The sequence below is a fragment of the Odocoileus virginianus genome, chromosome 6 (genome assembly GCF_023699985.2).
Source record: "Odocoileus virginianus isolate 20LAN1187 ecotype Illinois chromosome 6, Ovbor_1.2, whole genome shotgun sequence".
NCBI classification, from domain to species: domain Eukaryota; kingdom Metazoa; phylum Chordata; class Mammalia; order Artiodactyla; family Cervidae; genus Odocoileus; species Odocoileus virginianus.
The window spans coordinates 29508084-29525422 of NC_069679.1; the positions used below are offsets into that span (position 1 = coordinate 29508084).

General features: G+C 36.1%; 1 protein-coding gene across 1 annotated transcript in view; it reads right to left on the reverse strand.

Moving 5' to 3' along the window:
• MDGA2 (MAM domain containing glycosylphosphatidylinositol anchor 2) overlaps window positions 1-17339 on the reverse strand; it is an 854438-nt gene that overhangs the window by 107853 nt on the left and 729246 nt on the right. The window contains exon 9 of the mRNA XM_070469091.1: window positions 11382-11651. Coding sequence (XP_070325192.1) covers window positions 11382-11651 — 270 coding nt within the window. The remainder of the gene's footprint in view (window positions 1-11381; window positions 11652-17339) is intronic.

The window sequence follows — 17339 nt, forward strand, 5'->3', positions numbered from 1 at the left end:
GAAAAAAGTAAATATCTGCATTCAAGAATGATATTGGACCCTTGTCAAAATGAATGAAATTGGATCCTTGCCTTTTTTTCAGTACACACAAAATTTAACTCATAGTAAATTAAAGATTTGAACATAAGATCTGAAAACATAAAACTCACAGAAGAAAACACAGGAAAAAATATTCTTTATTTCTCTGTGCTATCCTGGTTTCCACTGATAACTTTTCCCTTTAGTGTGAAAAATATACTTTGGCATATTTTGTCGTGCAGTTTTACTGACTACTAATTCTCTAGCTTTTATTTTACAGAAAAAAATTGTTTAACTATTTTCAAAGCATGTTTTCACTGGAAATAAAATTATGAACTGACAGTATCTCAAAGAGGTTTAAAGGTTTAAAATGTTGTTTCATTGTCCTCTAGCCAACATTGTTTCTAACAAGAAAGTAACTATTATGCACATCTTCAAAATATCAGTTTTATTCTGGCTGCTTTGAAATTTTTCTGTCTTTGGTTTTCTGCAATTGGATTATGATGTGCCTAGAAGTGATTTTATTTACATTTTTTTCTTGCTTTGTGTTCCATGATATGCTTGAATCTATGGGTTTGAAAAAAAAATTTTTTCGGTCCTACTCTCATTCTCCTCTAGAACTTCAATTGCAATTATCTCAGAGCATTTTTTATTATCTCCCATGTCCTTAGGTCTCTTTGCTTTAGTCTTCAATCATTTTTCATCTATAAGATTGCCTCCGCTCATTCAATTTGCCTTCAATTTCACCTACCCTTCTACCTTTTCCAATATGTTGTCTATTCCATCTATGTACATTTTTGCATTTCTATTTTAGTTAAAGAATTCGCATTTGTTTTATTTTTAGAGGACTTTTCCCCTCTGCTGAAATTTCTTATCCACTTGCTCATAAATACTGCATTTATCTTTAAACCTTTGAACATATTTTCCTTTAATACTTAGATATTGTTATAATAGCTAGGTTTTGCTATATGCATCTGGGCTAGCTCAGGGTTAGTTTTTAAAGACCACTGTTATTCTTGACTATGGACAATATTTTCCTATTTTCTTTGCATGTCAGATAACTTTTATTATTTATTGAGCAATTTTAGTAATTATTACTACATCATTCCTCTGTAATATATGCTATATAATACAGATAACTGGATTATGCCCTTTACTTCTGAAGAACATCAATGTTAATTCTAGTAAGTAAATCAGTTACCTGCTGACCACTTTACACTTTTTGTATGTAAGCTCATCCACTTTTGCATGAGCTATACAGAGAATGTAGAGTCTTGCTCATCCATATTGGTGGAACTCTACTTCCCAATTCTACTTCCTTATGAAACTTATCAGGGCTTGGAGTTTGTCTTTGTTCAGAAGTATCTAGAATAAGCCTTTATTCTTAAGCATGGTCCTTATTCCTAAGGCTTAATCATTCTGACATCTCAGCAGGAAGTTTGGAATTTTAAGAAGGCATATCCTCTTTTACTGAGCTGAAAACAGTAGCTTTCTCCAGCATTTCTTGAACTCTACAGTCACTTCATGGCAAATGATAGGGAAACAATGGAAACAGTGAGAGGCTTTATTTTGGGGGTGGGGCTCCAAAATCACTGCAGATGGTGACTGCAGCCATGAAATGAAAAGACACTTGCTCCTTGGAAGAATAACTATGACTAACCTATACAGCATATTAAAAAGCAGAGATGTTACTTTGTGGACAAAGATCTGTCTAGTCAAATTTATGGTTTTTCCAGTAGTCATGTATGGATGTGAGAGTTGGACTATAAAGATAGCTGAGCACTGAAGAAATGATGCTTTTGAACTGTGGTGTTGGAAGAGACTCTGGAGAGTCCCTTAGGCTGCAAGGAGATCAAACTAGTCAATCCTAAAAGAAATCAAACCTGAATATTTATTGAAAAGACTGATGCTGAAGCTGAAACTCCAATACTTTGGCAACCTGATGCAAAGAGCTGACTCATTAGAAAAGACCCTGATGCTGGGAAGGATTGAAGGCAAGAGGAGAAGGGGATGATAGAGGATGAGATGGTTGGATGGCATCACTGACTCAATGAACATGAATTTGAGCAAGCTCTAGGAGTTGGTGATGGACAGGGAATCTTGGCATGCTGCAGTCCATGGGGTGGCAAAGAGTCAAACATGACTGAGTGACTGAATTGAACTGATAACTTTTCTGTCCTGAACCTGAAATAGCAGAGTGTGCTAAGCCTCAATGGTTTCACTTTATCTATGCAGCCCAATCCTCAAGAAAAGACTAGAATGAAATCAACAGAAATTCCTATGACCTTTTCTTTAATCAGCATTTTCTGCTTTGTTGTCTAAAATAATGTGTAAGTTAGAGAGAAAAGTGAAAGTGAAGTCGCTCAGTCATGTCCAACCCATGGACTGTAGCCTACCAGGTTCCTCCGTCCATGGGATTTTCCAGGCAAGAATACTGGAGTGGGTTGCCATTTCCTTCTCCAGGAAATCTTCCTGGCCCAGGGATTGAACCCAGGTCTCCTGCATTGTAGACAGACGCTTTACCATTTGAGCCACCAGGGAAGTTAGATTCAATATTAAAGTAAAGAGTTTGGTAAAATGTTTGCTAAATGATGGTATTAATTTCCTTAACTAATATTTACATTTTCATTTCTACCTTTTCAGAGTTAGCATGGACTCACCTATATTTTGGGGCTTCTCTGGTAGCTCAGTGGTAAAAAATGTTCCCTGAAATGCAGGAGACTTGAGATTGATCCCTGTGTTGGGAAGATCCCTTGGAGGAGGGCATGGCAACCCACTCCAGTACTCTTGCCTGGAGAATTCCAAGGACAGAGGAGCCTGGTGGACTACAGTCCATAGGGTCGCATAGAGTTGGACATGACTACAACACCTAAGCAGCAGCAGGACCTATATTTTATCTGGCTTAATTATCCAAAAACTCAACTCTTTTAGAGTCACTAATAAAACAGTCACTGAAGTGTGTCAAAAAGAACTTGAATTTGCAGTCAGAAGATACACATTTTCTTTTTGGTTTCCTTAACCTCTATTAGCTTACCCATCATAGAAAGGTGATACCACTTCTACACAGATAGCAGAATTGTCTGAATAAAAAGAATATTAGTGGAATCAGTTTATACAACATAGAATACATTGAGTTGTTACCACATATAATTAATTTTCTGCTCTGTAGTTTTCACACAATTGTAATTCATAAGGCTGACAGAAACACTGGGATCCATTAGTCTATCTGTTATCATCATAAGTAAATTTTAATAAATTTCACACAATTCTAGCCTCCAAAATATTTGATTTGACATTGATGTCTTTTGCCTCTTAAGAGTTATCACAGGGAATTTTATTATATACTTTTGCATCAGTTCATTTGCTCTTACTTCTGGTAGTTCTAATGACTTTCCCATAGTGTTGTGTTGCTCATGTTTAGACATAACAATCAAGTATTCAGTTGAATAGTACAAACATATACATTGTAAGAAAATAAATTTTCCATCTCATTACTATATAACTCAATATGACTTTAGAAAACAAGAATAAAACATTCTGATTTGGAGTCAAATGTGATTTGGTTGTTATTTCATCCTTTTCATTCTTTAGAACTAAATAATGCTAGAATAATCCAACATCCCGCCTTAGACACATTACAGCTCTCATTCATTCTGGATTTCTTTACATTCAGAGCAATAGCATGTACTCCCTTTCAAAGAAATGTCTCACTCTTGTTTTATTTGTTCTTTAGGATCTATCTAATTTTTAATTTGTCTGATCTGCTGGTGCTGAATATGGAGAGAAGAGTAATCCCAAAATGTCAATCTGAATATTGTAATATATCAATTGACAATTAGAGGATGAACAATCCCACTATATATACTCCAAATTAGAGGTGAAAGCAACAGTCACAAGCAAATTTTTGTTGGTAAAACTCTATTTGCCATGTTTATTGACAAGGCAATAAACTATGAGAGATTTCTTTAAATATTGCCATAGATAAAGCAGTTTGATATATAGGTTGTGTTTAAAGTATTCCTAGCAGCCAGAAAAGTTGATATTATGTGACAAACTGAACCTAAGGAGACTCCAGTGATTTCTACCTTTGCTTTTCATATCTTTGTGTCTAATTTGCTCCTTTTGAGCGTGGAAAATAACTGTGATGGGATGTTCCTTTGATAATTAGGTTATGTTATATAAGATTCTGGGACTCCCCAGGTGGTTTAGTGGTAAAGAATTCACCTGCCAATGCAAGAGATACAGACATGCATTCGATCCCTGGACCCCTAGGTCAGGAAGATTCCCTAGAGGAGGAAATGGCAACTCACTATTGTATTCTTGTCTGGAAAATCCCATGGACAGAGAAACCTGGCAGGTTACAGTCCATAAGGTCACAAAGAGCTGTGCTCTACACGACTGAGCATGTAGGAACACATTTAAAATTCCATCTTAACAGACAGGAGCTAGAGATTCTTCTTTACAGCTTGATAAGTAAAGTAACCATGCTGGAAAAGCCCACATGACAAAGAATTACAGGTGACCTCTAGGACCTGCAGAAGTCTTCTAATACATAAGAGTGGTCTTCACTCAATAACCAGCAAAATCCTAGGGCCTTCTACCATGCAACCTTTAGAATGTTAAATCTTTTACTAACCTTATTAAGTCTGGAAGTGACTCAACTTCTTACAGAGTTGAGCCTCCAGATAAGATATTTTCACAAACATTCTGATTGCAGTCTTGTGAGATCCAGAAGACAGGATCTAGCTAAGTCATGCCTGTACTCTTGACCCACAGAAATTGTGAGATAATAAATGCATGCTGCTTAAAGATGTTAAGTCTGTAGGAATTTGTTATACTGCAATAAGTAACTAACATAGTATCCTCAATTACATTGTTTACCAGTAAAAACTGTGTTGTTCAGTTGCTCCGTCACGCCCAACTCTTTGTGACCCCGTGGACTGCAGCACGCCAGACCTCTCTGCCTTCATCATCTCCCAGAGCTTAAAAACTCTCAAGAATCTGTATTAAATCAATTAAAAAAAATTCTAAACTTGAATAGCTATGGCCCCTGAGAGATGATTTTGATGATCAATGATGGTGTTAAGTATTACAGAGATAAAACCAGAGATCCTAAACTTTCCTTGTCAAGCTCAATTTTATTTCATGAAATAGTTTCAATAAAGGCAAGTTAAAAAAAAAAATATATATATATATCATATATATATATGTGTGTGTGTTACCTAATATTCCTAGAATAAAATCTATACCCACAGTTTTTATAGCAGTTACCACATTATGATTAAGTTGCCTCCAGTGAGATGCAATGGAGAAGAAAATGGCAATCCATTCAAGTATTCTTGCCTGGAGAATCCCATGCACAGAGGAGCCTGGTGGGCTACAGTCAGTGGGTCACAAAGAGTCAGACACGACTGAGTAACTGAACAATGAGATGCAAGCAGAAAGGATAAATATATTAAAAAATAAAACAAAACACTACTGGGTAGCAACATTAAAAAGAGGGGGGAAAAAGAGGGAGGAAAAAGAGGGAATATGCTGAGATGTAGAAGATGCTATATGCTAGAAGATGCTAGTAGAAGATGTAGCTATTTAAATAGCTATTAAAGCTATGAGATGTGCCATCTATGGATGATAATTAAGCAGTAAGATGGAAGAAACCTAGACCCCTGGACTTTGTGGGACAGATCTACTACATTGGTTTCTTAAATAATACTTCAAGGTTTTAACCTGAATGAAATAATTTTCTTTTTTATAATTTATATTTTTTTCAGTTTTATTTTCTATTCTGTTTAAATCATGGTTTCATTATTTAGTCCCTAAGTCTGACTCTTTGTGACCTCAAAGACTGTAGCATACCAGCCTCCTCTGTCCTTTACTATCTCCTGGAGTTTGCTCAAATTCACGTCCATTCAGTTGGTGATGTCATACGAGGAGTTTTACAGATACTTTCAGATAATAAATATTGGCATATATAATTTATTTGTAAATTGTAAAATAATATATTATTACAGCCTACATTTCTGTATTTGGCCAAAGAGCAAAGGTCAATATAATCCTTGTAAAGGTACAAACAAAAGTCATCACAGCTCTAGTAGAGGCATACACAAAGAGCTAGTATTTTAGAATAAAATATCATGTGAACAAAGGCACAGAGTCCTGAAATCATGTAACTTAGCAGATGGCAGCAGAATCTAGTTTGACTGGAGTTCAAAGTAACTGATAGGATTGAAGGAGAGATGATAAACTTTTGTAGGATATTAATGGTTTAAAAATCCATGAAAATGAGTTTGCATTTCACCTATAATCCACAAACATTTATCACTAAGATAAGATATATTTTCTGGAAAAATAAAACCCAGCAGTATAGAAAACAGATTGAAAGATATAAAGGTTGAAAATTCAGCTAGCAGTTAAAATATATATAGAGGACATAATACCTGAGATAAGGGAATATAAGGCTAACAGGAGCAATAGGGTTAAAAAGATAATGGTGGCTGCAAAGTACTATGCAAATAAAAAATGACAAGACTCAGAAATATACATGATAGGGGAAAGATTTTGAGGAGAGGATATTTATTGTTTTACTTCTGGTATAATCTAGTACCTGACAGTCAGTAGGTACATAGTAAATAAATATTTGTCAGATTGCAAAGAAAATCACTAGCAAAGGGACAATAATAGTTGTTTCATGCTGAATTATAATTTGTAGTTATGCAATAAAAAGTTTTAATAGTTACCTGTTGAGAAAGACACCACTGTTTTAGTATTTTTCATTTAACAGAATTTAAAACTGTCTTCATTGATTGAATCTTAAATGATTCACAAGTTTCAGCATATGTAACTGTGTATATACACCCTCTGGAAGTTATAAAGACATTCTGTTTTTGCTCCTGGACTATAATTGACAACCATGTTATTCTGCTTTTACTTTAACTGACATAAAATATAGTTTAATAAATACTCATGTATATACTGTCCCATGAAAGCTGCCACATTTATTCAAGTAACTAATTAAAAGAAGTAAACAGAAAAAATCGACTCATTTCCTTGTCCAATTTGCTTTTAAGTCTTAATTTACTAACATCCATAAAATTTCAACAGATACATATTGTCAGAAACAAATTTGTTAAAGAAAAGAAATATGTTTATGGAATAGTTTAGAACTACCATCTCAATCACTAAATAATTTAAAAGACATAGGTAATTTGAAATTTTATAAATCAATTGTTATCATTATTGTTTAGTACTAAGTTGTGTCTGACTCTTTGCAATCCCATGAACTGTAGCCTGTCAGTCTCCTTTATCCATGAGATGTCCCAGGCAAGGATACTGGAGTGGATTGCTATGCATTTTAATTCAGATAGCCTAGTTTTTCATATTCAAGGAAGTCAAAGTGAATCTTTATTAAACCTGGGCATTTCAACAGAATCTACCAACAGATTCTCTCTCATCTGTTATACTATGTAATCAAGCTGCTGCAGACATCTTATCTTCACTTTATTATATAATGGGCATAACATTTCAATCTTGAAGCATCCCTAGGGGTCTTTACCAATGTATAGTTTAAACCAACACCAGTGACAGATGCAGGGGGTGATGCAACCTCCCAAGGTGCTTTTCGCCCCAGGCTTTACCTCTAGCAGCTATAGCCTTGTTTCAGTTAGCTCTTTAGGAGGTAAAAGTACCCACTGTTCATAACTTTTCTGAGCTGTGAGAAGTTGCTATGCCTATTGTGCAGGGGTTTAGACTGAGTAGGGTATCAGAGTTGAGGATATCTGGCAAAGCAGTTCTATTTAACTTGAAGCATTTTAAAGAAAGGAGTTTATCGAAACACTGGTTTAACTGTATCCCTACCTCTGTATTCACATTGCCTTCTCCTCTCTCAAAATTCCCTCTGCCTTACTTATAAGGTACACATTATTGCATTTAAGGCCAACATCAACCATCCAGGAAAAGCTGCTTGTCTCAAAATCCTTAAATTAATCATGCATTACCATGTAAAGTGATATTCACAGGTTTTGGGGACTAGGACAGAGATTTACCTTCTTGAGGGACACTATTTGGGCTTCCTAGCTGGCACTAGTGGTAAAGAACCCATCTGGTAATGCAGGAGACATAAGAGACATGGGTTCGATTCCTGGGTCAGGAAGATCCCATGGAGGAAGGCATGGTAACCCACTGTAGTATTCTTGCCTGGAGAATCCCACATAGAGGATCTGGGTGGGCTACAGTCCACTGGTCGCAAAGAGTCTGATACGACTAAAGCACCTGAGCACACACACAGGACACTATTCAGCCCACTGCATGTTTTCACCTTGAACTATCCTTTTATCCTCATTTTTTCCTAATAAAGAAATGATATTCAATAAGAGTCCTTCCATCTAATCATCTTGGCCATCCCTTTATCTGTTTCATCATCCCACATTTCCTGGTTTTCTTTTCTGGATCAAGCTGGTGTGCCAGGATCTAACCTAGCATGTTATTCACTCATATGTATAATATAATGAATGTGCCTACATATTTTGGAGTATTTAAAAATATTTTTTCCAAATGTTAATTTGGAGCATTTGGACCTGTGAGAAAGTGAAATCCATGCTCCATTGGAGTGACATGCTGAATAGTACAGAACAATTTATTAATATAAAAATACTTGTGTCTATGTATTTATACATATATACTTGGAATTTCACATTTAAAAGTGGGTTTATTCTAATAAATTAAAATGCCACATTTATTTTTAGAATTTGTAAAAATTCTCATAGAAAAATATGATAAAAAGGTGTTTGGGTTATTGCTATAGACCACAAAGGCTTAAACCACAAAAACAAACAAACAAACACCAGGTTTAACTTCACTATAACAATACTAGGAAATAAAATAAGTCAACTACACAGTACCTTGTAATATTATAGTTAATATTTCCTAACATAGATGGTGGATTACAAGCTAGGCTGGTCATTCTTTGTAAAATACCTTTGCTTACTTTCTTGTTTTCCTTTCCAGGAAAATATTCTCACACCCTGTCTGACTCCTCGGTAAACAAAACCCTCCTCTCTTGCCACTGAACACAGACACACATCATATACTCATGATATATATGAAGACTACAGGGCCGAACTTTTGAGCTTTCCCAGGAGCTAAAATAAATATAGACATGTGGCTGCCATTGCCTTTGTGTTCAGTTCTATACATTTTGATGTATAGTCAGATCAAATCCACTGTCAAGTGACTACATGATATTCATGACAAGCAAGTGGAAGTGTGTTCTTAAATTTGGTAAAATAGTTCTAACGATAAAATTTTAAATGTTTCTTAGTTAATCCGGGCCTCAAGGAAGGAAAAAGAATTGTCTTCAATGATCAGTTTTTTGGGTAAAGAACATATGCATAATGAATATATGCAGCCTTGAATATATTATATTTCCTAGTTCTCTTCTGCATAGCTTCAAAGAGTTTTGAATTGTGGGGAATTACTACTAATTCTATATTATATACTAATTCATAGTACTACTAATTATGCTATGTTTTAGTAGAAAAAGTAAATGGCCTTTCAAAGTTTCTTCCAGATGTCTGATTCTATGGATGTATTGATTTCTTTATATATTTTCTGGAATTATACTATATTTCAGATTCAATCATTTCCTTTTCTCTTCTTCAAAACTTTGTTAGATTTTATGTGGAGATCTTGAAAAAAAAATGAAGCTGACCTGAAGACTGAAAAATGCACACTGGAAACAAATTAATGCCTGGGGTTATTTTCTCTCCCTCCATGGGGCAATCCACAACAGGTTTATTCCTTTCTGCAGCTATTGAAATCTACTTACTGCACCCCGTGAATCTGGGATGGGAGAATGGAGCTAGTGCTTCTTCCAGTCTCAGCTTGTCTTCTAGCTCAGGAAATAGGATTTGGATCATATAATAAAGAACAAATGAAAATCTCACAGAGGTGCATAATCTAATATAGTCCAAGTTAGAAAACAGTGTCACCAAAGAAAATCAGAATGTGTATAAAGCCGAAAGGATTGGAGAAAAGAGTTTAGTTAATTTTATGGGGTATTTTTATTTTGGAGGGATAATGAAAGAAAGTAAAGTGCTCCATTTGTACCAATATGTAAAAAATAATTGCTTTCAAAAGATTCTTATTTCTTTGGAATTAATATATTATAAATAAAGAATGAAAGTATATCAAGGCATTTAAATTACCCCCTAGAGTAATACATTACATTCTTTTACCCTTTTAAATACTTCTAGGGATAAAAATTAGATTATCATGTAAGTATCAGTCCTAGGGATTTTTTTATTTTAACAGTTCACTTGAAGAATTACAGTAGAAAAGCCTTAAGTTCAACTGAATGTTAATAAAAGAGATTGCAAAACCAAGAGGTGGTAAGATCCATTGGAGAGGACGTCTTCATATTCTTTGGTTAGTCAATTATATTTTACTTATTAATATCTAATATCCCATTTCAGGAAGTCAAATGTCTCAAAGCAATCCATATCAGAGAATTCTCTTATAAGTAAGAACTTATTAATAAGAATTTATATTACCAATTAACAAGATTTAGTTAAGTCTGAAACATTTTAATCATGATTTTTATGATTGCTTTACAGATAACATATAACGTCCAGTTTCTTCTTTTAGTAGCATAAGCACTATAACTGTTACAACAAACTTCATCTAGAACAAAATAATAATGAAAAGAGTATATTCTTTTAAGATATGCCTAAATCTTAGCTCAAAAATAACAGAAATTTACTTTAGATTACAAAAATAATTCAAATAAATATATATAATTTAACACAGATTTACTATCTCTTTAAATACAGTAAAAGATAATGACATCAAAAATGGTAATTTTCTCAACTCATTATATACCAAATACAACTATATTGATTTCCCTTTGAATATCTGTGATCCTATAGTAAGCCAATGACAAAATGGACATTCACCACACATCGAGTTAATAAATAAACAAGAAAAAGAAAGCACTCTTTACTAAAGCCAGCACAGATAATGGATTGAAAGAGCTTTTAGACTTGCAGAAAAAATATGTATTAATAATTGCAATTTGATCTAATAAAAAAGCTGGTTAAGATTTGTCACTTTATTACTGTGATACTCAAAATAACCAACCTCATCACCAAATCTATTCGGATTCACATAAGCTTCTGTCTAATTTTATAAGCATATAAACTATCTTAACTATTAAAATAGACTTGCCTTGAAAATAATGAGTAGACACTCTAAATAGAACAGGCAAGCTGTTCATAATATGCTCTGTGGATTTGCAAAATGCTTTCATTCTTACACTGACAAGAGCCTAAGCTCCCATGATCTAAAAAGAAAAATATTCAGCACCTTACCTGTAACAAGAAAGCTGCATCTCCCTGCTCCAGCTTCATTTATGATGCTACAATTATAAACTCCATAATTTTCATTGGAAAGACTCTTCACTGGATATTCTGTGTATTCTTGAGAATCAAACTGACCCGTCCGCAATAATTTGTTGCCCAAGCGCCACTCATAGGTCAGCACCCGTATTGGATAGGCTCTTAGGACCCTGCAGCTCATAGTGACACTTCGGTCTTGTCCTTGCCGGATTTCCAGAAATGCCGGTTCCACAGCAGGAGGATCTGTAGAAAGAGATATTATAACAGATAAAATGGGTGATCTGCAATAAGCCAGTGGCTACACTTACTGTGAGAAGCTATTTTCAAGAATACATCTAGCAAAAGGAAAAGGCTATTATCAGGTAGGTGGAGAACATGTTTAGGCTAGGAGATTTTGGGTTGGGTTCAGTTCAGTTCAGTTCAGTCTCTCAGTCGTGTTTGACTCTTTGCGACCCCATGAATCGCAGCACGCCAGGCCTCCCTGTCCATCACCAACTCCCGGAGTTTACTCAAACTCACGTCCATCGAGTTGGTGATGCCATCCAGCCATCTCATCCTCTGCCATCCCCTTCTCCTCCTGCCCTCAATCCCTCCCAGCATCAGGGTCTTTTCCAATGAGTCAACTCTTCACATCAGGTGGCCAAAGTATTGGAGTTTCAGCTTCACCATCAGTCCTTCTAATGAACACCCAGGACTGATCTCCTTTAGGATGACTGGTTGGATCTCCTTGCAGTCCAAGGGACTCTCAAGAGTCTTCTCCAACACCACAGTTCAAAAACCTTGGGTATGGAAACATAATTCCTGAGTGTGGGGAGTGAATAGGATAATCGCTTAAAATGGCATTTGCAGGTGTGTGTGTCTGTGCTTAGCCCCTCAGTCATGTCTGACTCTTTGCGACATCAGGGACTGTAATCTGCCAAGATCCTCTGTTCATGGGATTTTCCCAGCAAGAATACTACAACAGGTTGCCATGTCCTCTTCAGGGGATCTTCCAGACCCAGGGATTGAACCAAGGTCTCCTGTAGCTCCTGCACTGGCAGGCAGGTTCTTTACCATTGAGAGACCTGGGAAGCCTCAGGTGAATCTAGAAGAGCTTTTTTTTTTTTTTTTTCTTTCTTTCTAGCTGCTTCCCAGAAAACGCTGCCATCAGTGTATTTGGTTTATACTGTGCTATGCTTAGTCACTCAGTCATGTCTGACTCTTTGCAACCCCATGGACTATAGCCCACCAGGCTCCTCTCTCCATGGAATTCTCCAGGAAAGAATACTGGAGTGGGTTGCGATTCCCTTCTCCAGAGAATCTTCCCGACCCAGTGATCGAACCCAGGTCTCCTGCATTTCAGGTGGATTCTTTACTGCCTGAGTCACCAGGGAAACTCTGGTTTATACTGTTAGCAACCAAATGATGCTCTAGGTATAAAAACAGAATATCCACACTAGCATGAAATTCTGCAGCAGATGAAGCCATTGGTTCAGGTAAGCAAATTCTAATTATCTCATATGAAGCTCAGTCCCTAGGATTCTGGATACCAAGTATTTAATAATATGGGTAACACAAGTATATAAATTTATTTTCTAAATTATTTGGTCAGGAATAATGTGACAGCAATTTATAATATTCAAACATATTAAACAAACAGAAAATTATGCTACAGGTGGATATGGATTTCAGCCCACTGCAACGCTTCATTGATTTGGCTTAATTGGGAATTTTTTTCCTATACAATTTAAACTTGCTACATTAGGTACCTAATCTTTTTGTTTTTGATGGGAAGATTTCCAAAAGGTATGACATACTTCTCCCATCATTTAGGTTAGGCAAAATATAGGCCTTTATTTAATGATGACTCCCAATGGTCATACTAAATAATACTTATTTCCTGGGATCTAATGACATGATTCATTTAATCAAGGAAATCAGGTATGACCAATCAGGGTTTTCTGCAGTCAGGACTTCTCCATGCAACACAACCACATCCTTGACTAGATGTGTATGACACTCTCCTGAGTTGCACTGTATCAATGCTGGACGTCTCTACCCGGAAAACCCTTTCCTGAAGATGCTAAAAGATTTTAGGACTATCATACCAAATGTGCCATTTTATATTCTTTACGGGTTATTCCATCTACTTTTTATAGCATTGCTCTCCTTTCTCACAACCAGTCTACTGACTGACCCTTCTTGCTTCTTTCAATAAATATGTTTAAGCTACCATATCAATTTTAATTTTATTCATAAGTTTAACTTTTGAGTCTTCCTTATATAAATGCTAAGAATAGAAAAAAATGAACAAGAAAAAAATCCTCTCTGCATGTAGTTTATGGCTTAATGCAATAGACAGAGATTTAAATAGCTAATTTAAAAACTGGAAGTAAAAAATATTCTATGGTAGAAAGTGAAGAAGTGAATAACACCATAAGGACTGATCAGGCAAGGAAAGTGATATTTGAACTGTATCTCTCAGGATATGTAGGAAATTGTCATGTGGGTAAACAACAGGAGAGGACATTCCAGGTGAGAAGATAAGTAGGTAGAAAGGTGAGGAGGAGACAGGGAGGACGGAGTGTTCAGTGAAGTGTAAGTTATAATAGTATAACTAGTGTACAAAAGGTGCATGAGAGTTTGGGAGGAAATAAAAATGAAAAAAAAAAAAGCAGAGATTGTTAAGGATCCTTGAATGTCATGTTATAGAGTTTGAATTTTATCCTGTTGGTATTTAAGGCCTTTAAAAAGTTTTAAATGAAAGCTTTATATGATTAAACCAATCTTTTAGAAAGAATAGTGTGGCAGATAGGAGGAGCGTGAACCTCCAAGAGAAGAAACTTAAAGAGAAGACTTGAACTACAACAGTGTCATGGGACCATAAATGATGCCTTAGACAATTATGGGGATGAGATGAACATGGGGAAGAAATGAAAGGTAGTTTGGAACTTGATAGACATGTCAGATTTGTGCACATATTAGTCACACAGTAGGGATACCTAATAGGCAAGTGCTTCTTTATTTTCAAACATATGTGTGCTCAGTTGCTCAGTTATGTCTGACTTTTTGTGACCCCATGGACTCTAGCCAGCCAGGTTCCTCTGTCCATGGGATTCTTCAGGCAAGAATACTGGAGTGGGTTGCCATTTTCTCCTCCAGGGAGTCTTCCAAACCCAGGGATTGAACCTGTGTCGCTTATGTCTCCTGCATTGGCAGGTGGGTTCTTTACCACTAGCACCACCGTGGAAGCCCCCCTTTATAAGCATATGGTTTATTTCCTCCCTGATTTTGTGCTTAAATGAATCATATTCAGAGGAAAAAATTGGTATGTTTTCAATTTTCTGAAATTTGCTAGAACTTGTTTTATTGCCAAGAATATGATTGATTATTGTTCTGCATGTGCTTGCAAAGGAGGAGTAGTCTGTTGTTTGGGATGTGATGAGAATCTATTGGGTTAAGTCTGATAACAATTCTATCCATATCACTTATAAAGTTGTTACATTTTTTGTGGTTTTTTTTTGCCACCCATTTATTCTGCTTGGATTAACTTAGAAGACAGTGTCAAACTCTTCTAAATGGGTGTAGCATTTAAAAGTTTTCTTCTTCCTAGTGCACCAGCCCTGAGCACTTGTCTCACGCATCCAACCTGGACTGGCGATCTGTTTCACACTTGATAATATACATGTTTCAATGCCATTCTCTCAGATCATCCCACCCTCACCTTGTATGGCAAAAACCACTATAATATTGTAAAGTAATTAGCCTCCAACTAATAAAAATAAATGAAAAAAATTAAAAAATTTTTAAAAAGATAAAAAAATTACAACAATTCAATAAAAATAAATAAATAAAAGTTTTCTTCTTGTACCTCTGTTTCCTTTTTGCTTTACATATTTGATGCTATTTACAAATGATGCTACATACAAGTTTACAAATATGCTACATACAAATTTAAAACTGCCTTTTATTATTGATGATTTGAAGCTTTTAGCATTGTGAAATATAATTTTTTATCTCTATTAATATCTTACATTAAAAACTCTGTCTCCTATTTATATAGTTACTTTGGTATTCATTTAGTTAAAATTTACCTATTATGTTTTTCCAATCCATTTATACTTTTGGTTCAGTTCAGTTCAGTTCAGTAACTCAGTCTGACTCTTTGCAACCCCATGGACTGCAGCATGCCAGGCCTCCCTATCCATCATCAACTCCCGGAGTTTACCCAAATTCATGTCCGTTGAGTTGGTGATGCCATCCAACCATCTCATCCTCTGTTGTCCCTTTCCTCTCCTGCCTTCAAACTTTCTCACCATTAGGGTCTTTTCAAATGAATCAGCTCTTCGCAACAGGTGGCCAAAGTATTGAAGTTTCAGCTTCAACATCAGTCCTTCCAATGAACACTCAGAACTGATCACCTTCAGGATGGACTGGTTGAATCTCCTTGCAGTCCAAGGGAATCTCGAGTCTTCTCCAACATCACAATTCAAAAGCATCAATTCTTCCGTGCTCAGCTTTCTTTATAGTCCAACTCTCACAACCATACACGACTACTGGAAAAACCATAGCTTTGACTAGATGAAACTTTGTTGACAAAGTAATGTCTCTGCTTTTTAATATGCTGTCTACGTTAGTCATAACTTTTCTTCTAAGGAATAAGCGTCTTTTAATTTCATGGCTGCAATCACAATCTGCAGTGATTTTGGAGCCCCCCAAAAATAAAATCTCTCACTTTTTCCACTGTTTCCCCATCTATTTGCAATGAAGTGATGGGACCAGATGCCATGATCTTAGTTTTCTGAATGGTGAGCTTTAAGCTAGCTTTTTCACTCTCCTCTTTCACTTTCATCAAGAGCCTCTTTAGTTCTTCTTCACTTTCTGCCATAAGGGTGGTGTCATCTCCATATCTGAGGTTATTGATATTTCTCCCAGCAATCTTGATTCCTGCTTGTGCTTCATCCAGACTAGTGTTTCTCATGATGTACTCTGCATATAAGTTAAATAAGCAGGGTGACAATATACAGCCTTGACATACTCCTTTCCTGTTTGGAACCAGTCTGTTTTTCCATGTCCAGTTCTAACTCTTACTTCCTGACTTGTATACACATTTCTCAAGAGGCAGGTCAGGTGGTCTTGTATTCCCATCTCTTTCAGAATTTTCCACAGTTTATTGTGATCCACACAGTCAAAGGCTTTGGAATAGTCAATAAAGCAGAAATAGATGTTTTTCTGGAACTCTCTTGCCTTTTCGATGATCCAACAGATGTTGGCCATTTGATCTCTGCTTCCTCTGCCTTTTCTAAAACCAGCCTTAACATCTGGCAGTTCACAGTTCACATATTGCTGAAGCCTGGCTTGGAGATTTTTGAGCATTACTTTACTAGCATGTGAGATGAGTGCAATTATGAAGTAGTTTGGGCATTCTTTGGCATTGCCTTTGTTTGGGATTGGAATGAAAACTGACCTTTTCCAGTCCTGTGGCCACTGCTGAGTTTTCCAAATTTGCTGGCATATTGAGTGCAGTACTTTCACAGTACCATCTTTCAGGATTTGAAATAGCTCAACCGGAATTCCATCACCTCCACTAGCTTTGTTCGTAATGATGCTTCCTAGGGCCCACTTGACTTCACGTTCCTGGATGTCTGGCTCTAGGTGAGTGATTACACCATCGTGATTATCTGGGTGGTAAAGATCTTTTTTGTAGAGTTCCCCTGTGTATTCTTGCCACCTCTTCTTAATATCTTCTGCTTCTGTTAGGTCCATACCATTTCTGTCCTTCATCGAGCCCATCTTTGCATGAAATATTCCCTTTGTATCTCTAATTTTCTTAATGAGATCTCTAGTCTTTCCCATTCTGTTGTTTTCCTCTATTTCTTTGCACTGATCACTGAGGAAGGCTTTCTTATGTCTCCTTGCTATTCTTTGGAACTCTCTATTCAAATGGGTATG